Source organism: Daucus carota, chromosome 2 (assembly GCF_001625215.2).
Source record: "Daucus carota subsp. sativus chromosome 2, DH1 v3.0, whole genome shotgun sequence".
NCBI lineage: Eukaryota > Viridiplantae > Streptophyta > Magnoliopsida > Apiales > Apiaceae > Daucus > Daucus carota.
This window is the reverse complement of record NC_030382.2, coordinates 56848433-56874211: the sequence shown is the minus strand read 5'-3', so window position 1 is coordinate 56874211 and position 25779 is coordinate 56848433. Positions and strand designations below refer to the sequence as shown.

General features: G+C 33.7%; 4 protein-coding genes across 4 annotated transcripts; 2 read left to right on the top strand and 2 right to left on the bottom strand.

Moving 5' to 3' along the window:
- The first annotated feature begins 1851 nt into the window (after positions 1–1851).
- LOC108208680 (uncharacterized) lies at positions 1852–5586 on the top strand. Its single transcript, XM_017379207.2, has 6 exons — positions 1852–2049; positions 2576–2851; positions 2937–3110; positions 3269–3375; positions 3899–4221; positions 4802–5586. Exons 1-6 carry the CDS (start codon positions 1909–1911, stop codon positions 5362–5364), a joined length of 1584 nt encoding a protein of 527 aa, XP_017234696.1. The 5' UTR covers positions 1852–1908; the 3' UTR covers positions 5365–5586.
- A 3947-nt stretch (positions 5587–9533) lies between these two features.
- Positions 9534–11442, bottom strand: LOC108208518 (uncharacterized). The gene is made up of 4 exons (XM_017379052.2): positions 10669–11442; positions 10258–10434; positions 10029–10157; positions 9534–9839 (listed from the first exon to the last, which is right to left on the bottom strand). The coding sequence occupies exons 1-4, from the start codon at positions 11209–11211 to the stop codon at positions 9741–9743; spliced, it is 948 nt and encodes a 315-aa protein (XP_017234541.1). The 5' UTR covers positions 11212–11442; the 3' UTR covers positions 9534–9740.
- A 2291-nt stretch (positions 11443–13733) lies between these two features.
- On the top strand, positions 13734–17842 carry LOC108210123 (uncharacterized). Its single transcript, XM_017381394.2, has 8 exons — positions 13734–13972; positions 14182–14203; positions 15402–15458; positions 15539–15620; positions 16490–16585; positions 16835–16959; positions 17053–17071; positions 17364–17842. Exons 1-8 carry the CDS (start codon positions 13873–13875, stop codon positions 17619–17621), a joined length of 759 nt encoding a protein of 252 aa, XP_017236883.1. The 5' UTR covers positions 13734–13872; the 3' UTR covers positions 17622–17842.
- Positions 17843–20446: 2604 nt separating this feature from the next.
- LOC108206519 (brassinosteroid-responsive RING protein 1) lies at positions 20447–21256 on the bottom strand. The gene has a single exon (XM_017376847.2). The coding sequence runs from the start codon at positions 21093–21095 to the stop codon at positions 20595–20597; it is 501 nt and encodes a 166-aa protein (XP_017232336.1). The 5' UTR covers positions 21096–21256; the 3' UTR covers positions 20447–20594.
- Between the last annotated feature and the right edge of the window lie 4523 nt (positions 21257–25779).

Genomic DNA, 25779 nt, shown 5'->3' with positions numbered 1-25779 from the left:
ATGATTAATTGACAATTATGTGCAAGACAACTTATAAATGATAGATTATATCAAAATTTGGATAATCAAAGATATTATATAGGATCAAACTAAAAAATTATGATTTGTACTCCAATACTCCAATGTTTTTGTGTACTCCATTGAACGTAACTCTAGATTAGAATCTTAAATTTTGTAAAAAAATAAGTATTTTTCAGCAAAAAATAAAAAGGTTCAATTTCAAAAATGGGTTCTCTTCTGAATGCGGTCATTAAAATTTAAATATATTATTATAATAATTATTGTTTTAGAATTAACGGTAATATGTTGCACTTGTGATAATTTGTGTAGAGTAAATTATTTAATGAAATAACAAATATATTTCTTTCTGATAAATTTCTCCATTGTTGTAAGATCGCTCTTCTTTTTCCAAAAATGATCACCTTTTTTTCTAAGTGGATATATTTTCATAATGTATAAATAATTATTAAAGCTTTTGTTATTTTTGATTAACAAATATTTTGTAAAATATTACTCCCTCCGTCCCTTTGTTTTTTATACAATTTCTTTTTAGGGATGTCTCATTCAATTCTATACATTTCAAAACTTTTCCAAAATAGTAAACTTTTATAATATAAAAACCCTGCTCACCCACTAACTTTATCTACTTTTTCAAATCTATCACTTAAATATTTGTGGGTCCCACCACTTTATCTACTTTTGCTTCTCTTTCTCATTACTTTACATTACGTTATACACTTTTATTAATCTCCGTGTCCAATACAAACGTATATATCCCATAGGACGGAGGGAGTAAATTTTAAAAATAAATATATAATAAATAATATTATTTATTTGGAATTTTGTTTCCAAATAACGCAACAGACATATGAACAATTTTAATTAAGAAATTTATGCGCATACATGATTTATTGTCATTATTATTAGGGGCAGGTTGTTTTTGGGTATTTAACAAAGAGGAAAAAACAATTAACTTCATTCTCTTATTCCTATGGTGTTTGTTTTGTAAATATTGTCATTTCCTTTTTCTTTTTTTTGTCGAAGATTTCCCCAACTTCCCCATTATGCATTCCCCAATCCCCACCCACTGGACACTAGGTATTTGATTTTCCTTTTTTTTTTTCACTTTTATTTATAATTTATTTCAGAATTTATTAAAAACTAAAGTGATAAGTAAATGCTTTTTCTGAAAAACAAAATTAAATTTTAATTTAATCTTTATAAATTAAAATAGTCTTTATATAATATATAAGTCAAGTCATTTTAAAAAATAATAAACTTTTAAATAATAAATTATATTCATTTATAAAAATTAAAATAAATTATATTATTATAAACATCACTAAAAAATTTCAAATTATGTAATATTTGAAAACTTATATATGTGGATTGTTATATAATTTTTCATTATATTTCTGTATCAAAACTAAACAGATAATCAATATAATTCCTTTTTTTTTTTCCATTCCGTTCCCCTAAATGAACCAATTCAGTATGAATGGATATTGACAACTATATTTGGAACACTTTTTTTATGCACGACATTTCCATAATAATATTTTATTATAAGAGTGAATATCCTTGTATCCTGACAAAAAAAAAGAGAGTGAATATCCTTACAAAAATCAGAAAAAGTATATGCAATATCAATCTTGAATCTTTTATTTTCAAAAAAAAAAAAATCTTGAATCTTTTATTCCAGATAACGATAATTATTTATGGAAATACTGTATCCACTATTGTCGCAAATACCCGTTATTATTATATATATACAAAAGTAGGGTTTTGATAGAGGCCCGTATTCATGTGTATATATAGCCTATCGGTGGGGTAGCCGTGTGCCGTACATTGTCCTCGGTCCAAATTATCAACAAACCGAGAGTTGAGAAAAAAATCACTAGTAGAGAGATGTTTTATTTTCCAAACACTTCACGAGTTAATTATCAGGTTCAACCAATGGCGCTTAGAGGAGGAGAAGATGGAGAAGTAGATGAAGGAAGTCACTTTACAAAACGCCTCAAGACATCATCACAGCTGCATTGTGATCAGGTTTTGTATTACTTACAATGTGCATTACTTGTATAGTCTACGTTACATGAATGAAAGATGTTTTTTTAATGTTGTTTTTATGTTGTATTGTGTGCATATGGACACCATGACTTGAAAAATCTAAGTTGTCATTCGGTAACAACAGTTGTAGGAAGATTTCTGGCATTGCTCTGTCCGAAAACAATGTTTTTATCTCTATATGTAATGTAAATGTCTCATGCCATGTAGCTATTTTAATTTTTGAATGTTAAGCTTGTCTATCAATTAGAAGCAGAGTATATAATAGATGAACTATATGGTTCAATTTGAAAGCAGATATTGATTCTAATTGTTTTTCTCTTTAGTTTAAAACTTCATCTACAATTGATTGGCTTTATGATTCATCTACTGCTGATAGACTTTATGACAAGTGGCCGCGTAGTACTCGAAAATATTTATGATTTTCAAGATGTTAAGACTTTTTATTTTGATTACAATTGTATACATAAGTTTGTATATATTAGTAATTAAAATTTAATTTGTTTAGAATTGGAGTTCTAGAAATATTCAACAGTTCCCGATTTCACCAGCTCAGTACAATCCACTGGATGAGCCGAGCCCATTGGGGTTGAAGTTGAGGAAGAGTCCATCATTGTTGGATTTGATTGAGATGAAACTCTCTAAAACAATTACTTCTGCACCTGGAGAAACTTTCGAAGTGGAAAAAAAGAAAGATGTGAAAGGCTCAGCTAATTGTGGTTCTATTGACAAGTTAAAGGCCTCTAATTTTTTAGCCTCTTCTCTACAGATTGGCGGTTGGAAGGTAATCTCTTACTCGTCTTTGTTTAACATATATGAGTCGTGTATTCAAATTGTTACAAATAGCTGAAATTGTTTCTTTGTGCCAGTATGCATCTAGACATGAAGGTGACTTGGTGGCAAAGTGCTATTATTCTAAGCATAAACTCGTCTGGGAAATTCTTGAAGGTGGCTTGAAACATAAAATTGAATTTCAGTGGTCTGATATTATTGATTTGAAGGCGAACTATCCTGATGATCAACTAGGGATTTTGAATATAGTGGTAAAGTATATAAATTATAGCTTTAAGTTTTAATATAGTAGCACCTATATTAAAGTTTTATGGTATTTGTTGATACTTCTTACAGATTTCCAATTTTCTCAATAAGTGTTGTTTTTGGTATATGTTAATACTTCTTATCTTTATCATATATGTTCCAGCTTTCGAGGCCACCTATATTCTTCAAAGAAAGTGATCCCCAACCTAGAAAACATACTGTGTGGCAGGCTACTACAGATTTTACCCATGGTCATGCTAGCATTTATAGGTTAGAATTTCATGAACTTGACAACTTTTAACTTTTTGAGTTTTATCCTAGAAATTTACTCTGTTCTTAATTGTGGATTCCAGTTTTACCTTTTAGTGCAAACTTAATTGCAAATATGGAACTAGTGCTAGGCAGCCTGAAAAGTTAATGAGCATGACCTTTGATTTTTCTATTCATATTATCATATACAGTGATTAAGGCAAATATACAGAGAGTGGTAATGCATTTAATTACACTTAGTTGTATTGTAGGTGCTCCTAATAATAATTATAACAATTTCATACTCTTTAACGGAGATCCCCCCTTACAATTATGATTGAGACTGGAAAAAGAATAATGTATATAACATGTTAGCTCTATTTTTTGTCAGAAATTTGACACGCCGTTGCGATTATTGTTGTCAATGAAATTTATCAAGTGTTTAGACATTAATGTGGGGAAATATTTGTCAATATGTTATACTTGTGAATTTGGCTACCTAGTTTGAATTATGTAAATGTCATAATAACTTCTTTTCCTTCAGACAACATTTTCTACGTTGCCCTCAAGGTGTTTTGAAAAAGCACTATGAAAGGTTGATTCAATGTGACATGCGTCTCAAATGTCTGAGCCAACAACCAGATATAGTTCTGGAAACACCGTGTTTTGTATTACAAACTTCTAGTTCCGAGAGGAATATATCGAGAAACCAGGTGGCTACTCAAGTTGAAGTTGCTGACGTGTTCCCAATCTCCAGTGTTCAGAGTGTAGCATTGCCTTTATCCGCTTCGTCAAAGGTTGAACAAATGAGTATACTAGGCATGTCCCTTCCGGATCGCTCAAAAGAAGTTTCTTCACTAAATTCAGGTAAACATTTAAATAACATGAAAATTTGTTGGACTGTGATAACGGTTGAATCTTTATATGTTATTCGCATTTTTGATATAATATTTTTGAGTTTATATTGTAAGAGTTTGCTAACGAAAGAGAATGTCATACAAGAAAAGAAAATAGTAAAGTACTAAAGAGTGAGATAGTTTATTATGCTTCTATGGTTTTCTCAATAGGGAACTTGTAAGGATCTGCTCCCAATACCACTTCCACAGTACGCTATTGTTCTTCCATCAGTTTGAATAAATGACCTGGATTGTACTTAATCTGCAAAGTACTAGTGATATTCCCTCTGCCACAAAATACTGAGGTTGTGTCACCTCTTATAACAAGCGACACTGTATGATCCAAGGTATCTCATTTTGGACAAGCAAGGAAATCGATGTCCAATACTTAGGACAAGATAAAACCATGAACTGTATGTTGTTCACGATTAAGAAATTGGTTGTCTTGGGAGTTATTGTTTAGTTTTATGTTTTCTATCAAGTGCACAGGATTCTTGTTTAATTATTCGTGTCCTCTAGAAAACTATTGAATTTTATTATGGTGTCTGCAGGTGCAGTTGAAGCAAATGGACTTTGTCATGGACACAATCTTTTGGATTTGAAAGATCAGGGACAGTCAAAAGTTATGGGTTTGCATCGACCTATGTCTGTGAATGATCTTGTGAACCACACAGGGCATACCATTTCAGAGCAAAAGACCTATGGAGAAAATTTTGAATGCAAGGACATGTTGGGTAACATTTACCGGCTTTTGTTTAGTGACACTCACACGATGGATGCGTCCAATGAAAACTCTATCATGACAAGGATCAATTCTTTTGGTTGCCTCCTACAAGACCATGTTGTAGATTCCCCCGATGAACCTGATCAAAGAACAAGCATGAATGAGCATACTCAGTTTGAACAGAAGGATATGTGTGATTCAACACCTGTTACTATGTCCGAAATTGATGCCATGGGCCATGAAAAGGATATCACGCTTGGTACTTCACATGAACAGCAACCAGACATGCCTAGGAGCGACTCCTTTGAGGACTTGATGCTTCACCTCCGCAGAATTGGCTCTCTCCCAAATATTTTATCTGACTCAGAAAACAGTAATTATCATACTTGAGGGTGAGATGGTATTTGACTCACCTGGCGATCATAAAGTTAATTTATGAAATTTAAATTGGCAAGTTTCAGTGACATGTAAATTCTTTAAAGATTTGAATATATTGTCTTAGCTCTATATTTTACTTCTAGAACAGAGGAATTTATGCTCAACAGATATATTTTGTTGTACTTCTAGCTATTAATCGTACAACTGGAATTTAACAGAATTTTTTTTACTAAATGTTCTGAGTACTCCTTGGTTGATTGCTAAATTCAGTTGCATTTCTATTATCTTGTGCTGCATAAATATTGTTAACTCTTTTATGTGAACTACATTGATTTGAAATATGCACGAGGAGAGGGTGCAGATGAAACCCAATCGAGAATGCAGATCATGCAAGCGAAGTTTCCTGAAAGATATTCTTTATTTTTCAAATGTTTGTTACAAGGCAGCGGTTCTATCAATTATTACTCTTAGCTTTTACAGAGAAGTATGTTTTGTTGAATTTTACAAAACCACAGGGTTTTACCAATTCTAATAACTTCTGAAAATATTACTCTTTAAAAGAATTGCAGGTCACCAAATTGCTTATAGCTAGAGCCATATGAGCAATCAAGTAAGCAAAGGGCCAGCATCATAAAAGACATACTGTATTTCATAAGATTCAGTCAGCTACTTGGACCGCAGTATCAGTGATGTAATACCACTATAATGTGGCACCTTGTTTCAGTGCCTGTTGAATCAATTGTGTCATTGTTTCTTTAATACAAGTTGCTTTTGTATAGTACCGTACCTAAACTTTGTTTGTGTTTAGGTTTGTCTGTCTATGTTGCAGCTTCCTACTAAAAATTCCATACTTCACTTTTAACGCAAGTTGGCAAGGGGAACACCTAAGAATACATATGCAGACAAGAACCCTCCACCGCATCTGCAGGGATCAGAGTTGCAGAAGGCCCCTATGTGCTCAATTTTCACACAGTGACTGTATTCAGAGGCTTGCCTCTGTGCTTCCGCGAATAACAGGTAGATATTTGATCAGTATGCCAGAAACGAGGTAGGCCAAGCCGCCAAGTTGTTAGACCGTCCTAACACAAAAGTTATTGGCAAAATAAAGATATTAGACTGTTGGTAAAGTGAGTCGAGTTGATGGTTAGCTTTCTGAGGAACTGATTCTTCACACGCTGGAAGAACCTAGTACTTTTCCATACCAATTGCAAAGACCTAGTTACAGAAAGGCTTTCCTGTCGTATTGACTGCTTTTAAAACACTCTTTGTGGCTAAGTGCTCTACACCATTTGTTAACAACTAGAGAAAGACTACACTACTAACTCTATTCATTTGTTTAAACCACAGTTGTTTTGCTTGTACACTTTACAGTTTCTCTTCTTAGCCTGAAACAGCGGCTTCACATTGACAATGACAGCGAGAAAAGTTTGATACTGAAGATGGAGTGTGTTATGCATATATTTAATTGTGTGCCAGATAGAGAATGTCGATACTGAAGGTGGAGCAATAAATTAATCTTATGCCGTAAAGGATGACTAGTGGAGAAAGTGACAAATACTATACAGTGCACAAACTACTTAAGCTTATTATTCCTTAGCTAATGTTGTTTAAGTTTTAGTCAACTTGAAGCCTTCCAAGTACAATTTTTGAAGGTATTTACACATAAATTATGTTTCTGCTTAGTTTAGTTGATATCAAGTAGACTTCATTCTGCAATAACTTGTAAAACATTTCAGAATTTTTGAACAAAAGGAGATCAGCATATATTTTACAATTATAATTGCCTGAAACTAATCCGTATCAGGTATGTATGAAACGTCTTGGATTTACGTAGAATTTTCTTTGAAGCATCTGGAATGCGCTTTCCCTGATGCTAAGTGAAAAGGACAACGCGACAGACACACTTTATTAATCTTTATAACATTTTCTATCACTCAATTATGCTGTCTTAACTTAATTTTCCATCCAATCATGTCCTAATATATAGGAAACGCAATGATAGGGCATACTGAATATTTCTAGGTTTAATATTTAATACTGTGATCAGTTTCTTTTCTGTATATGTATGTCTGCGATCATATAATGTCCTGGTCAAAAGTGATACTTTGGCATCATTGTCAGTAGTAATGCTGGATCAATTCATTCATTATTAATTAGCATTCTTTCAATGCTCAAGTGACTCCAACAAGATGCTGCTTGTTTATTCTTTTCCTTCCGCGGCTTAGATTAATATTCGAAGCAAGTGTTCAGTTATTTTCTAGTCTCCGCCTATGCTTCTTCAGACGCTGGTGCGGTATATGATATAGAGTAGGTTAGAAAATTGTTGAAAAGCGAAAAATTACTCAAGCTAACTCTTGCTGTTGATATCAGAATTTCCTCATGATGCTTGTGTGACAGAGGCACAGAGCAAAGTATTTTGCACTAGCTGCTGTACTGTTACAATAATAGAGATGAAAATTATGCACCTTTTGGAATTCATATTTAACTGATTCAATGGAGGTAGCAATAACACATTTTCATTGATCTTAAAATCATGAGCTAATTTGAAACATCAAGTGTGGTACTAATTATGACCTACAGCTCTAGGTTTTGAAATTCCTCTGACTGATTGTTGATTGGGTGATCAAGCTCTTTTTCTATATTATAAGAATCCAAAAGTTGCATATAATTTTTTCTGAGAACTCGCTTATTGCAGAGACGTTCTATTTATTACGCGGTGCCTAGTTCTGTTTAAATAAAAAAAAAATGAATTGTGCAGTTAGTCTCTCATTGTCGTGAATTTTCCTCATTCGCGATCTGCAATGTTTTTAGCCCTGAATTGCAGTATCCTGAATTTTCCCTGTTAAAGAGCAAGTGATAATCACACATTACGTCGAGATACATCCAAGAATAGTTAAGGACAACATAGACGGATAGAAGGAACGGGATTCCTGTTATGTATGAAGGGAAAAGCAACATTTCTAAGTGGAGGACATAGTGGGTTTGGTTTGAAACAGAAGATCATTAGTATAATTACAGGGATTTTCTGTCATACTACTAATTAAGTGCATTGTATGTGAAGAGTTGCTACTCAATTTTGCAAACACTAATTGAAATTGCCGGCAGGGTTCATAGTTTTCATACACAGAACTATGGAGATTGGAGGGCAATTGTATACTTGTATCAAGACGTTGATTATTACAAAAGCAGAATAAGTACATTTTAGTCTTAAGATAATACTATTATCTTAATCTTGGAGTAAATCAAATTAATTTTTCTTCTTTTTTTGCCGCGGATAATAATAGCAGCTAACCATTTACGAGTTAACAGGAAGTTGTAGTAGTTCCTCTGGTTGTTTGAAGCTTCAATCACAAGAATTTATATCCGATGGAACATAATCAATCTTTCTGCTAAAAGATTAACAGAACAATTATAGTAAAGAACTTGCACATTAGCATATCTAGATTCCAATTGCAATCATGCTAGCTTGTGCTATATATAAAGATCTAAAGTTATTCGACAGATATATAGGCTATAGCAATTAGCAGCATATATTGATGTATATGACCGAACTAAAAATGTTGAAGATATGTTCTGTTCATCTTTAACTAAACTAATCAAACAGTCTTTAGAGGAGAATCTAGCTTATCTGACCTATATTATTGAAAAGCTTTCCTGGTACATCTGAGAACGCGAGGCAAGAATAATAGTTAACGGTTCTCTGCATACATATTCCAGAGATTTCTGATAAAATTAGATTTTTACCACTGAATTAATCACATTTTTCTGGTAACACAAGTCTGTCAATCTGATCCAATTAAATAACGTTATGAATGTGCTAGTGTTCAAATCTTCGTGGTTGATCTGTTTTATCATGTAACAAAAAGTCTGAAACTAGAGGAGGATATTCGTCGTAGTTCTACTGGAATTATCATTTACACCATTTCAGCTCTACTCCTACGATGAACAAACATCAGCCGCCAACCCAAAGTTAAATCAAAGTGGGAAGTTACTGCTGAAAATAGTCTTACAAAGATACTTAATTGTGAAATGGATTCAAGTTGGTTGACTGAATATACTAGCTAGATTCCATATGCCCTGAGAAACCAATCATCACTAATACTGAATATGGCGCAGACTAAAACTCACCCACTAAATAGAACATATTCATGCATATGATAATAGACTAACAGTATAAAGCATAACATTTGAAAGAGTGCATGTGCATGGCACTGCTGCTGCTTCAATTGCGAAACTGTTGCTGGGAACTGGAAAAACTATTACAGAAACTGAGGTGCACTTTAATTTAACCTCAGAAATACAAACACTATGGTCTTATTCCAATAATTAGAGTAATAATCCTAGTAAAATATTTTTTCTATCACAGCTATGGTATAAAAACTGCAGATTCAGTTGCTTGCAGGCGTATAGTACTGAATGCCATAGCTGGAGAGTAATGCTTGTCTGCCTAGCGGCCCCTCGTTTTCTTCTTCAAAGAATCCTCCGATCTACACATCACAAACAGCATAATTAGGCGCCTGCTAATTGTCGCTGGATGTTTTTTCTAAATATATGTCATTAGTCCAGGGAAAAAAAAAGAGACAGGTAAGAAAGGCTACAAGTCTCGGACTCCAAAGAAATATGAGATAATGATTTCTAATGTGCACTGAGCAGACATAAACGTAGATAGTGCATACCAAAAGATCATCTTCGTCTTCGTATGGATTATAATTTGCAGTTTTTGGAATCACTATGGGTTCATCATTACGCGCAAATCTTCCACGTATCCTTGGGCGATTGTCTGCTAGTGTCTTTCGGCATGCATACTGTTATATAATGGAAAAGCGAGGGAGAAAGAACATTAGTTTAATGAATAATTCATGTCATTATCACAAACAAACTTGATTAAAATTGAACAAAAGGTACCTTAATTGTTTTATTGAAATTTCTTTGTGTGCGCTTTGCTCTGTACCTATGAATCCTCTCTTTCCTCTCCTCTGCACTATACCGTCCCACTTTTGAATATGTATCCTCCATGAATGTACTCTCTGTTGCTAGTGGGCTGCATGACAATCTTGCCCTCATTTGGCTAGTTTTCAGACTCTGGAATGCACCAAAAATAAGGAAATATAGGGAATCTTTAGTCAGACTAATTCAATTTAACAAATAATAATACTGACGTAAACCAAACATATTCAGTATGCCTCCATCAGAAGTAGGGTCCCGAATTACCAACAAAACGTCAAAAAGGATAAAATTAAAAAGTTTTTATTCTACGAAACTCAACAAATGCCTTGTGCATAACAAATAATGAAGATATTAAAAAAGATAACTAACTTGTAAATCTCCAGTACTGCAGAACCTTCTCATTTGACTATTGGAGGAAGAATTACACTCAGGTGAGCTCAACGCTTGAACTTGAGCAGTAGTGGCAGCAATACTCGAAGACTCCGCAAAGCTATCGAATGACTGGAACATGAACCCTGACTTCCTATCAAAAGAATTGCTACTAAAGCTCCTCTGCATCATCTTAACAGGCTCATCAGTACCATACGTCGGAAACGAGGAAGAGTAACTTATGTTGTTGTAACCGCATGTTGTCGAGTAAAATGGAAGCTGAGAATCCTCTGCTTTCACAGAGAAGTTCGGGTACTCAATCGCCAAGGGTGCTTGACAGAGAGAGAGGCTCCCCATTCGATGACTCGGAGGCGAAGAAGATACAATTGTCGATGCAATTTGATCAATTTCATCAATTTGGTAACTTTTGTTAGCAGTGAAATCTTCCTGGAGAATATCATCAATGGATGCAAAAGGGTCATTGACAGGTGAGAAAGGATCAGAATAAATCGAGCCATCGAACATAAAAAGATTTGAAGACATAACGATTTTGCAGAACAACCTAAGAAAAATTCAACTTCACTGTCTTTCTATTTCTATAATTCTAAAACCAACTTTTTGTGTGTGTTTTTGACAGTAACATGAATGCATGACAAGTGAAGACACTAGGGTGGCTCATAAAACTTGGCCAGAGAAGAAGAATACAAAGAGAACCATCTCTTTCTGTCTATTTAACAAGGAGGTTCAGGTCAAACAAAGACATGCAACTAGTGACTTGTCCACTTCTGCTATAGACTATAATAAAAATAGTAAAAGTGCATGAATTTATTTAGCAAAAAAATAAAAACAGGGCATGAACTTGCTTGGAAACTCCTCGTCTTTTTTGCTACATGATTAATCTTCCAAAAGCAGTGCATTTTGTTTATGTTGGTTATGAAATGTCTGTCTCTTTACATTTGTATTCTGCCTTTGATTTGAAAAGGACTACTATATTCCTACACGATGATGATTTTATTCTGCGTGTTCAATTCTGAAAAATAAATATTCTTGACAACTTAAACTTGGTGTTATTTCAATTTTAGATAGATATCAGACACTACTCTTTCTTGAGACATGCATGATAAAGATCAAACTTGGTTTTAAAAATTTAGTGGAAAATACGTCAAATGCATACCATTCCGGGTCAAATGTGATATTACTCGTGAAATGTGAAAGTCATTTTACATATTTGAGTTATTTAAAATATTAATTTACTAAAGTTTTGATCAAATTAGTATCAATCCGCAACAATAGGGATCGGGAACCATCCAGAATTCTGCTTCCTAAGTAATTTCCAAAAAATTGTTATTTTTATCAAATAAATTGTTGATATTCGTTTTATAAGTATTTGATTTTTGTAAGTACTTTTACAAGTATGGATCAATAATCAAAAATAATATTTTTAAATTTGATAGTATATTAAAATTTTATTTTATTATAAAAAAACCATTAAAGTCATATATCGATTCCCTTCATTAAAATACATGAAAAATATTAAATATAATGCGATAAAATATACTTGAAAAGTATATACTTTATTCCAAGAATAATATATGTTGCTCAATATATTTAAAAGTAACACCACTTGATTAATTTGACTCAATTATATTAATATATAGTAACAATAATTACAATATATTTTATCATGGAATGTCAAATAAAAATACAGACCTTTTATCAAAAAAAAAAATACTTTTATGTTTTAAAAAATGTAACCAAAGTTATTTCCATACTGTTTACGCAAATCTAATATACTCCCTCAGTCCCATTTTAGTTGTCACATTTCTATTTTTGTTGGTCAATTTGACTAACTTTTGACCAAAGATTATAATCACTCTTTTATAATTTTAAAAAACTGAAAATTACATTTTAAAATAGATTAAAAATTATTTCCAGTGACATATTTTCTTTATTTTTACAATTGATAAATTATTAATAAATTTCAGTCAAACTTTGGTCAATTTGACCGGCACAAAACCAAAGACGACAACTAAAATGAGACGGAGGGAGTGATATTTGTTTGGTTATTCTTACTTAGATATTAATAAGACCACGTGCAGGTAAACTTTTAAAGAGTGAAAATAATATTATCTCAAATCATCTTTTAAATTTATTTTTTTCAATTTTTTCTAATTGACGAGGAAGAGACTAATTTTAATTAGGTAATTGATATACATGGTATTGTCATCATTATTAATTTATTAGTTTTGTCTTAATTATTATTAGCATGAGCTAAATCAATCATGCTGGCAGGAAAAAAAATTGGAAATATTTTTGATAGATCTAGCATTTTTCTTACTCATTATTATTATTACGAGTGGAATCAACAATCAGGGTTTGACAATCAGGGTTTGACGGGAAAAAAATTGAGAATAATTTTTGGATCACTTATTATTTTCTTTAAAATAATCATTTGTTTGTCATGTTATTTGACCTGGAAAAACAATATTGTGGGAGTGTATTCAACTCAGACTTTAATGCATAGTTATGAATTTTAATAAATTGTGTATGATTTTGATTCATGCGGATTTAAGATGAATTGTCATAGCGTTGATAAAAAAATTTAGGATCTAATCAAAATGGTCGAAAATCTCATGAATAATTTTGAAAAGTATAAAATGCACTTAACAATCCCATAAAATCCATAGTTCAATAAAAAAATTTAGTATTTAAATATCATCATATTACAATAAAATTTAAGTAATACCAGTTGATTACTATCATATATCAATTAATATTGCTCTAATTTAAAATTGTGACTGAATATCATCATATTTTACGGTATAATTTAAAATTTTAATGAAATATTTATATTTCGCATATAATTTAAATTTTTAACGAAATACTTCAAAATTTTGATAGTCTCAGTTGAAAATATATCTAGATTTCATTGATAACAAAAAAATAAATTAAAACGCCGATTCAATTAACCCCTTCAGTATTACCCTTAATCTTATTTAATTGAAAAACAGTGGACCAGAAACAAGTTGTTGCTAAATTCAAAGGTAGTAATCCTTTCTTGAAGCTTCGAGATAAAATTTAAGCTGTTTCGCATTCTTTATTTCTCTTTGATTTCCCCTAAATTGACTTCACTCTATTTTTCCCAATCAATTTTTCTTCTTTTCAGGCGAGTGCTGCGAGTTCTCGTCTCAAAATTGTGCAACCATGACGTCTCAGGCAAGCTATGAGAAGATGCAGCTCCGTCAGAATTACCGCAATCTCTGGCACGCCGATCTCGTTTCCACCATGAAAGTCGACACTCCTTGTAATCTCTCTCTCTCTCTCTCTCTCTCTCTCTCTCTCTCTCTCTCTCTCTCTCTCTCTCTCTCTCTCTCTCTCTCTCCCTCTCTCCCTCTCTCCCCTTTCTCTCTTTCTCTCTCGGTTATATATATCTATATATGTGTATATATATAAGTATGATCTGAATTTTATGTCACTAATTGAATGTTATTTTGCGTGATTAATGTTTTGCAGATTGCTGCCTTGCCTTGTGGTGGTAAGCTTTTCCCCGCAGATCTATTAGTTATTTTACATAAAAAAATTGGTTGTATATGATTAGATTTGATGATGATTGAATTGATACATTAGTCTGGATTTCGATCATGTTATGTAATTTGATTTTGACATTCTGACTACTAGGTTTGACTTTCGGTTGACTATATATTGCCTCTTAGATTGGATTGATCTATTCTGATCATTTAATTTTGATGCGAGTGTAGAATATAGAAATGCAGCTCGTAGGTTTGGATCTGCTTCTTTGGTTTCAGTATATCGTGCAGTTATTATGTTACATATATCACCTTTTAAAAGTAGATTTTATTTAACTTTGTTCCTCGCTTATGATCTCACTCCATTTGAGAGTTTTAAATCACAATCTAGCAAGTTAATTGATAAGATGAGTAGATGACTATGCATTGTGGACGGTTGTTAAACCTTTTGGTTGATATATAACATAAGTTTCTACCAAGTCCTAATACCCTGAGGTTGGGGAGAGTTGGTAACTTAATTGTTTGACTTAATAGCCGAGTTTGTGCTTATATAACAATTTCTTTAGTTCTTACATACTCAGTAAAGCAACATTATGAGGCAAGTTGTTGTAACATGTTATTTCACAGAAAATTTTTGGCAAGGATTATTGGAAAGATATTTGTGAGATATTTACCAACTTTTAGAGATGTAAATGTTTTCCTTACTTTAGTCTTTTTTATTCAAATCGCACAGTATTTTATTTTGACCATTTTTTTAAGCAAGTAAAAACACTGGAAAATTAAGGAAATATTTTTTGGTTAAATAAATTACACAAAAAATTTAATACTTCGGGGATGGATTTCTTAGTGGAAGAAGAGAAAGTTTGATTGAATACACATTTAAATCAATTATTTTAAACTCCAAAAATGATGAGATATAAGGAGAAATCTAAAAATAAATCTAAAATATGATACTTCTTCTGATCAACATCTACCTATTGCCTTTTTTATACTAATGCACAAACATAATTTAATAGAATCAGTAAAACATTATATTAATCTACTGCCGAGCATGTTTCTACTAATACGAACTACTTATCAAATATATTTCAACTACATTCTATGATTAACTATATTCAGTGTTGGTTAAGGCACACAAGCAATTCTAGTAAAAGCTATTCTGTTCACATTTCATGCTTAATTTAATGTTGTTACGTTGATATGCAGTGGACCATGTGTATCGTACCTGCTTCGCAAGCGTGCTCTTTACAATGATATGTCAAGGTGATTGAATGACAATTTTCTATTAAAACTAAGGTTTTAGGTGAACTTTCTGGTAATAAGTTGCTTCTTGTTTGGGATAGGTACGTGTGCTGTGCTGGGTATATGCCCTGCAGTGGTCGGTGCGGTGAAAGTAAATGCCCCGAGTTTTGCCTTTGCACAGAGGTATGTAACCTTGCTCAAGAGCATTTTACCTGCTGTCTTTCAAATTTCACGTTGCTTAAGTATTGTGGGCTTGTGGCTAGAGGAGAAATTTAGAAAAATAGTGACATTAAAATGATTAAAATATATTGGGTCGTCCAGACTCCAGATGCTGATATACCATAACTCCCCTCAATTTTGTTGATTCTTATGATTGCAGAGTCTTTACAAGGTTAACAATTACGAAACATAAGATTGTGTAACATGAATTATAGTTTTTTTTTTTCAAATACATATCATAAAGTCGAAATTAAGTTGAACTACTCAAGTTTCTACCAAAATCTATGTACTGGAAGGTACCTTGGTTGCTTAGCACTTTTTGGTATTGATTGCTTGCAGTGATATTTAATAACTCAAATGTGAATTTATAGACATATAAAGAAACCTTTCCAAGTGTTTTTAGGTGTCTATCAATTTCTCTCGATTGTTCCATTTCAAATGTCATACTGCTTTAAGTTGGGATTTTCAGATATAGGTGGTCATAATTAAGGTTTTGAGCTGAGATGTGGAAGTAAATCCAGTTTATGCCTCTCCATGTCAACTGACTGCAAAGGGGAAATGCAATAATTTTTTTTTTAATATTTTCTGTTTCCCGCAATCCTTTTCCATCTGAGCCTCTTTTAAGATAGTGGATGACCTAATTATTCTGGCTTTGGTACAATCTAGATGTTGATGATATGCAAGATGGCTGGCCTAAATCCTATTATGTTTAATTAGAATGACTCTAGAGTTCAGCTATTTATATGCCCTATCGCATTAAGAAGGGCTAATCGACTATCTAAAATCTGTGAAGCTCAGATGGATCAATAATTGTTTTGTTCTCAAATATTCAGGTTCTCTGTTGCTTTGGAAATTCAGTAGCTTCAACTCGCTTTCTTCTGCAAGACGAGTTTAACATACAGACGACAAAGTGTGATAATTGCATCATTGTACTCTCTCTCTCTCTCTCTCTCTCTCTCCTCCCCCCCTCCCCCTCTCTCCCCCTCTCCCTCTCCCTCCCTCCCTCCCTCCCTCACACAGACAACACCTCCCTTTTACTAAAGTTTTGTATTAATAAATCCCCCTCCTCCCTCCTCTCTCTCTTTACCTAACTCTCCTGCCTCACAGACACACACAGAACACCTCCCTTTTTCTAAACTTTTCTATTTTTATTAACATGCTTTCTATTTGAAATCCAGGGTTTCATGTTTTGCCTTCAACAAGTCGCGTGCATATTTTCCATTGTTGCCATGATAGTTGGAAGTGATGAACTTTCTGAGGCCTCACAGATACTGAACTGTGCAGCTGATTTGGTCTACTGCACGTAGGTTTTACTTTCCTTGCTCCATGTGGATTTTAAATACAGTTTTACTTCAAAAGTACCAACTCTTTTATTTTCTGATTTTCTTTTTGCCAGGGTGTGCGCTTGTATGCAGGTATGGAAATATACTTTAACTCCTAAAAATTATAGCATAGTAATATCTCTTCAGCTCTGTTGAAACTATTTCCTACCAACCTGGCTGGAACTGTCCAACTTGCTGTATGTACGCGGCCAAAGTGTTAGACATCGAATCATTTTAAATTTGTTGAATAGATGCTTGTTGGCTTGTTGCACCCTTAGAAATAACTGTAGTCATAGCTTCAATGATGAGAAGACTTATTAGAAACTTGGTTGCTGCTGTGCATGTATTCATTTCTGCTATTCTATATCCTTTGGGAATATTGCAGACGCAACACAAGATTGAAATGGATAAGCGAGACGGTATGTTTGGTGGACAGCCAATGGGAGTTCCCCCTGCTCAGCAGATGTCCCGGCTTGATCAGCCATATCCTCCCACTGCTGGATATCCTCCTCCACAGCCCTATGGGCAACAACCTTATGGCTATCCACCCCCTCAAGCTCAGACTTACCCTCCAGCAGGTTATCCGCCTCAAGCTCAGCCTTATCCTCCAGCAGGTTATCCTCCACAGGGCTATCCTAAATGATCATTCAAGGTCATAATTATATTTGCATCCAGATTACATGGTTATTCTCTTATATATTTTTCGAAGTGGCACTGTGTTAAGCGAGAGAAGACAAAAGTTGTTCTTGTGCTGAAGATTTAATGTGTATACTAATTTTGAATGCTGCTTGCTTGTTTATAATTCACACCTTTCTATCTTCCCATCTATTTAACATCTCGTCTGGGATATTGGGCTGGTCTTTTTAAATATTCCTTCTGACTTTACATGTTTATGATATTATTGTAGCTAATGTTACTAACTTTGAATGCATGCTTGTTTATAATTCATATCTTTCAATTTTCACATATATGTAGTCCTAAATTCGTAGGTTGGTCTGTTCATACATTTGTTCGGCTTTAATCTTCAGTAGAAATGGCATCATTAGGTGGTATATTTAATCTTCGGTAGAAATGGCATCATTAGTTGGTAAAGGATGGGCAATAGCATGATACTTTGGAAGCTTCATTCAGTGAACATTACAGATAGTTTATGAACATATTAACAGTGAGAAGCAACTACTGATTTGATTACTAATTAAAGTTGCACTAATTAGAGCAAGTCCAATAATGTCCTAGTACTAGTGTTTTATAAATATAAAAAGAGTGTCCTAGTGATTTAGGTTATTATTTTAATGCATGAACTCTAACCACATGTCTTATAAGTGTGCCTTGAAATAATAATATATTTGAATTATATTGGAGGGAAAGGAAAATATGTATATGAGAGAGATTGTTGAAATGGAGGAAAATGAATTTTTTTTATTATTAAAAATGATTTAGGACATATACTGGTGCTTTAAAATTGTCACATGTTGATATTCTAGTGTTTTAAGATACCGTCAAGGCTTTGGTGAAGCACTCATTTGTTGTGAATGTCTTAAATTTTAGTTTAGGATATCATTTTAAGACATTGTAGGACTTTCTTTGTGCTCCTCTACTCTATCTATCATATTATTGGCCAAGGAGAGGAAACTGGGAATACCGTGAAGCAAAGTTGTGGCTACTTCACAAAATCTCTTATATCCGGTATAGCCCTTTGTAATATGGAATTTCGGTTTACATAATATTTCTTCCTCTCCATTTGGAGATTTTCTATATTTGTTTTTTCAAGTAATTTCGGTTTACATAACATTTCTTCCTCTCCATGTGGAGATTTTTTATATTTGTTTTTCCAGGTAAGGTAGATCAACGGTAGCAAGTTGTTAGTTGGTTATACACAACCTTTTAGGTAGAGTGATGTTAGATTCTTAGTAAGAACAACATAATGTGTATAATACTGTGATTAATAATCACTGATTATGGGTTACCAAGTTATCTGGTCTCTGTGATTGACACTCACTACACATGAATCTCATGTACAGTAGGCTCGAAGCATCTATTGACCATCTGTCTCCGGAGTCTGGAACGATAGATGGTTGAAGATATGAACTCTCTCTTTCTCATGAAAAGTGAAGAGTTATTTCCGGAAATTGCATGAAAATATAGGGTCCATGTTAATGACTATACCTCTTGGCCAGGCATGTAGTTCAGAAACATTAATCATGTTGCATTGAGCTACTTGCACCCAGAAAAGGGGTGAGATAGAGACATGATATGAGCATTACTTGCTTCGTGTATCCACCACTACAAAGATAACACCCCTATACCCCTGCAAACTACTCTCTACGCGTCATCATTTCTTCGGGCTTTTCATTTTCATTTTGAGATGAGTTCTTTATGTTTCAGTTTTTTTTAAATAAAATGTTATAATATAGAAATTAATCTCGTTCACTATTTTCACACGCCTAATCTGAGCTATCAATGAATATAGTAAAATTTATTTGAAGTGATCATTGGAATCGGAAAATTTTATGATTTTAAAAAAGTTATCACTTTAGAAGGGTTTATATATTGATATCGATTATTATATGGGAATGAGATTATAATTATATATTGATATAATAATTAAGATTTAAAACAACTAATTAATAATGTAACAGATGCAAAGTGCTGGTGGTGCCTAGTATTTGATACTCCAGTGTGATGCATTGTTGGGTAAGTATGTGTTTCACCTAGTCATATTAAGTTGTAGTCAGGAAGTGGCAAAGAGAATGAGGTAAAATCAAGCAATGGTGGCGAGGAGAAAAATTGATGGATAAGAAACAAACAAACAAGGTACTGTCTAATCATTTAATTTATCGACAAGATCCATTTAACCCGGATACTTGCACCCACAACCCAACGAAAAGACTGGGACACTTGTAACTGTTTACCACAGTACTACTATCCCTATGGCTCCCATTTCCCTAAACTACACCACTACAGTACATTATTAATCTCAAATATCTAGTCTAAATAGCTCCTCTCAAAAGTCATGTCTCATCATTAATCTCACAAATCTGGCCTATATAGCTTGTCCCAAAGTAAATTTACTTATTTTTACCTTTCTTCAAACTTAAGAAACTTAACCTGAAGAGCACTGACTGAATACCCCCTTTATTCTTGTTATCCCGGAACACCCTTGTTATCCCGGAACACCCGGATTCGACTCTGACTCATCATTAGAACGGATACTAATTTATAAAGTATATAAATCTGCAATGTAAAAAAAAAGCTTAACCTGAAAATGAAAAAAATAAAGAGCTTAATACATCTTACTACTTCGATATACGGATGATACCTCACACTTAATTTTGGATCAACTAGATTTTAGATAAATTTAGCTTTAAAATTAAACTTCTAGTGCTTAATTGCCTACTTAGCCACGACACTTTCATTACAAATCCATCACAATTCAGTCAATTAACTAATCAATATAAAATCATAAAATTAAAATAAAAAAAACTAAGCCGATATCATTTTCATTAAAGAGAAGCATATCAACTCCCTGTATATACACCTTTTTTTCACCCCCTTCTAATTTTTTTTCTTTTCATTACATATACACATCTGTATCTATATTTTTCTCGAAAAAAGCCTACAAATTCGAACTAATCGGCGAGTACTCTCCGTAATAATCCGAGATTCCCGAAGCAGCCCACAGCCTCTCGTTGAACTCATCTTGCAAATCCCCCGAAATAAACGGCGTTCTACAAAGCGGACACGTCTTCTGATCATGATCCATCCAACGGTCCACACAGCTCCTGTGGAACACGTGTCGGCAGTTTGTCAGCCGTCGGATCTCATCGGTTGGCGTGAAATCGTACAGGCAGACAGCGCAGCTGTCAGGCGCGTCGGTTATGTCTGAATATTTGACGACTGGGAGGAACTCGCGCATTAGAGCGGCGGAGACGCAGGAGTACTCGTCGACGGTGGAGTCGGGTCGGGTTGACCAGGAGACTTCGGGCTCGAGAAAGTCGGAGAGGCCGAGAGTGCGGAGAAGGAGAGAGATGAATTTGCGGAGCAGGCTGAGGAGTGTGAGAGTGTGGATTAGGAGCTTGGGGAAGAAGAGGTCTGTGTAGCCCAGTGGGAAGCCCATGTCTGTCGGTATACAATTGTTCCCGTAGAGATTTTAAGTAATGTAGGGAGAGAGAGAGAGAGAGAGAGAGGTAGAGAGAGAGATTAATGAAATTGTTCGAGAGAGAGAGAGAACGGTGAACGGGGAGAGAAGTGAGGAGATAATTTATAGGGGAGAGAGATTTAAGAGGAAAGAGAGAGGAGGGACAAGGAGAGAGTGCCGTGTAGTTTTTATATAATAAAATAAGAAAGGATTGGTATGTCTACAGTCTACACACTATTTACCGAGTTATTCAATTTCGACGTCAAATTATTATCATTATAAATTTATAACAGATGGGTTAGTTTTGTCTCTTTATAAATAATAAAAAAAGGGAGGTCATTCTTATTTGAAAACTACTGATCTTTATGTAAAAGTGAGTATTACTATTATCCGGGTAAATTAATAATTATGTGTTGTCTAGAATAATTCAATTTCTAACTTTTGATAATTATCTAAATACATATCTAGAAATAATTATATTTAAATCAAGATATTATGTCAGAGTATATATTACTAGAGTGTATAAGATAAGTAGCTGGAGTGGTTGTTTATATAATTTATTATTTAGATCGTAATTGCAATCTATAATTCAAACAGGGACGTATCATGAGATTAATGAATAAGATTTGGATTCTGCAGGTCTTAAATATTTTACAATTATTGAATATTCGCACTCTAACCAATTTGAAATAGGATTTTGTTAGTATGTAATCCAAATTCTATCTGCCTAAAGACCATATCTTTATTTGTTGACCAGTTCTACTTTATTTTAATCAGTGTAATTGAGTTGTTTAACCGTAGACCCATCATTGGTGCTTGTATGTAATGCTGCAGGTACATATCTTTGATAATCATTTGGATTTTTATACATATTTTACATATATATATATATATATATATATATATAGTCCTACTCCAATAGAAACCAAATTAGCCTAAAAACTAAAAACCAGTTTCTGGACAGTTTTTTATCACTATTTTTAACTAAAGAAATCACTAATTTGTACATAACATATCACTAATTTGTATATAGCATATCTCACGAATATAAATATATATATGTACATATATGCAACGTATATGACCATCATCTTCACCCAAATCGTAATAATGGACCTCTTACCACCATTACCAGACGTTTTCATGACTTGCCACCATTGTCTATCATCACCAATAGTCACATACACTTTTCATCATAGCTTACAAAACTAACGACTACTTCCCATCATCATACAACTTCTCTTGCGGCTTCCTACCGCCAAGAACCTTCCTACGGATGAAATTGATCATCTATAATCGATTATCAATAGTTTAGATAAGTAGATTTTCTCAATTTTGATAATAAAAATCGCTGTTTACATACTATATAAAAACAGTGATTAGTGCAGTATAAATTAGTGGTACCCGTAGTTATAAATAGTGGTAGGGAAACTGGTTTCTAGTTTTTATTTTAAGAGTGGTTTCTATTTGATCATCAGCCTATATATATATATATATATATATATATATATATATATATATATATATGAAATTTTTTTGATGATCATCTTAATTCTCTTGAATAAAAAGTTACAGTTTTTGCTCACTAAAAAAATATAATAATGAGAATTGTTTTGGATTTTATTGAATAGTGTACCTATTCTTATTTTTATTTTTTCAAACAAAAATCTATTTTTTGAATATTTTACAAATTTATTGTGTTGCAAACAAATACAACCAGATGCAAACAAAACCAATGTACAAAGCAATAGAAAATAACTTCAATTTTTTCAAAAAAAGAATTATTTTATGCTGCATTTGGTCGTAACTCGTATAAAAAGAATTGCATGTATTTGTTTTTAATTGTGGACCATACTTTCGCAAATAAATTTAAGAAAATAGTAAAATTGCAAAGTTAAGAAAATATAATTTTCTAATAAATTCCCATTATTTTTTTAGACATTTATTTATGTAAAAAAAGGTTTTAAAAAACATGTAAAAAGGGTGGGGGGAACACGTTTTGACGCCAGCAAAACTAAATTCAAAAATATAACATAGCATCCTAATGATTTCATTTCTCCACAAGTCACTTTTTCTAATATGTATGTGCGGTGTGTGGGTCGAACACTGATCACAAAAAATTCAATATTTTCATGTGTTTCAACTTTCAACAAAATAGAATATATAATTCATCAAAATTTTATAACACGGTTTGGTAGTCATTCATCCCATATGCTTGTATTAATTTAGTAGAATTTATTCATCTATTTCCCGGACCAAAAAAACATATAAAAAATAGCCGGTAACAAAATCATCATAAAGTAATGGAATGGCAAATTGCATTATAAAGTTTAAATTGGCTTCATTATTAATGCAGTTTCATCGCCTTTAAAAGCCCCCACCAGAACAAGTGGAAAAAAAAAAAAAAAAAGGCCTACACTAATGGCCAATACAAATGAAAATAAAAAGCATCAATCATCTCTGTTCTTTTGGACATTTCCAATCATTATTATGGAGGCCAACAAATTGTAGTTGCAGCTGAGACGACATATTTACACACAAACATATTTAAATAATTAGAAAATAAAGAAAAACAAAATACGAACGAAATTAATAACTGAAAACAGGATCGGCATGGCGATGATGAAATTTATATATCGCGGAGCCCTAGCTTGACCCATCTCGGCGCATCACATATTTTGCATATCGATGGGGTCTATTACTCATCATCATCAGTTTCACTCACTGCACTAATACGTAGGAATAAAGTATGGTCGATCTCTTTCGGCCTTTGTTTTATTCTTGTTATATGTGTTACATTATACACCTCAACGTCCAAGTCAGCATCTGAGTCACCTGGTGTGACAGCTAATGACAGCTCATGACAGCTGTGTTAGTTAGTTGTAAATATGTAGGTTGTATATATATTCAGTTGAGCAGAGTAGTGGATAGTAAGTTAGTTGTACAGTTTTACTTTTTCTCTCTCTAGTTTTTCCTGTAAATACTCTTCATATATACAAGCTCTTCTTGAAGCTTCAATGGTGTCCTATTAGTTGTGTGTGTTTTCATCTCTTGTTTACATAGTATAGATCAGTATTATCTTTGTGACATGGTATCAGAGCCTCTAGTAATCTGACGCCATTGATATTCTCTTAAGCTCTCAACTCGGTGTGATCTCTCGAGTAGATTGCAGATCCAGATTTCTCTATTCGATCTCTCTGATCTCGATTCGATCTCTCTGATCGCAATTGACAATTTCTCTTCCGCACCGATCTCTGATCTCTGATCTCTGCTCCTATGGCTGATTCTTCAAGCACGAACACGATTGACTCGTATCATCCATTCTATCTCCAAGCATCTGATAATCCAGGTACATCGCTTGTCAATATCTCTCTTACTTCTCAGAATTACATTCAGTGGAGTAGAGCTGTCAAACGTGCCCTATCTGCTAAGAACAAATTAGGTCTAATTGCTGGCACTGTGAGACAACCTGAACCTCTCTCTAATCTGTACCCTTTCTGGACTCGATGTAATGATATGGTGGTTTCCTGGATGCTTAACTCCATTTCTGATGAAATTCGTGATAGTGTGGCATATTTTGGTACAGCCAAGGAAATTTGGGATGATTTGTTGACTCGCTTTGCTCAAGGCAATGTGCCTCGCATTTTTCAACTCAAGAAGGAGTTGACTGCCTTACATCAAGGTTCTATGTCTATAACTGCTTATTTCACAAAGTGCAGGACACTTACTGATGAGCTGAATGATCTCTCACCTCTGCCTAAATGTAATTGTCCAAACAATGTGAAACTTGTGGCCTATGAGCAACTCAACAGCCTCAGCCAGTTCCTCATGGGACTTAATGATGTGTATACAAATATACGAGGCCAGATACTGATGATGAAGCCTCTACCAGATCTCAGCCAGGCATATTCCTTGTTGCTGCAGGAGGAAAGCCAAAGAGATACACATTCTCCGGCTGTTGTTCCAGAAAACATGGCTATGAATGTCAAATTTGCAGGCAACAAGCCTAAACCGACTGGCAACAAGAAATCTGAGAATGAAACCTGTACCTATTGTAACAATGTTGGACATTCAAAGGAGAAGTGCTTCTTTCTTCATGGATATCCAGAGTGGCATCGCTCATTTGGAAAACCTAAACCAAAATTGAGAACTACTGATGCTCCTAAACGAGCTGCCAATGTGAGCACCACTCCTATTGATGCTACTGAGGCCTCTCAACCTTTGCCTGGACAATTTACTGATGCTCAGTGTGCCCAACTCACTAAGATGATACAGCAGAGCATTCAATCAATGCAGTCCTGGCCTTCCTCTGGAGCTGGTACAACATCACACTTAGCAGGTACACAACCTTCTCATCTGGAAGGTAAAATACACAGTGTCTCCTCTAATCACACTGCTTACACTGTTACACATGACACTGCTACCAAATGGATACTAGACTCAGGAGCAACTGATCATATTGTTGCTAATGTTGCTTCTCTGCTTAATTCTAAACGGTTAGATTCATCATTACATCTACCAAATGGTGATACTGTTCCTATAACTCACATAGGAAATGTTCAGTTGACTACAGATATAACATTGAAAGATGCTTTATGTGTGCCAAGCTTTCATTGCAATCTAGTATCTATATCAAAGCTAACTGCAGACTCCTGTATGTCTA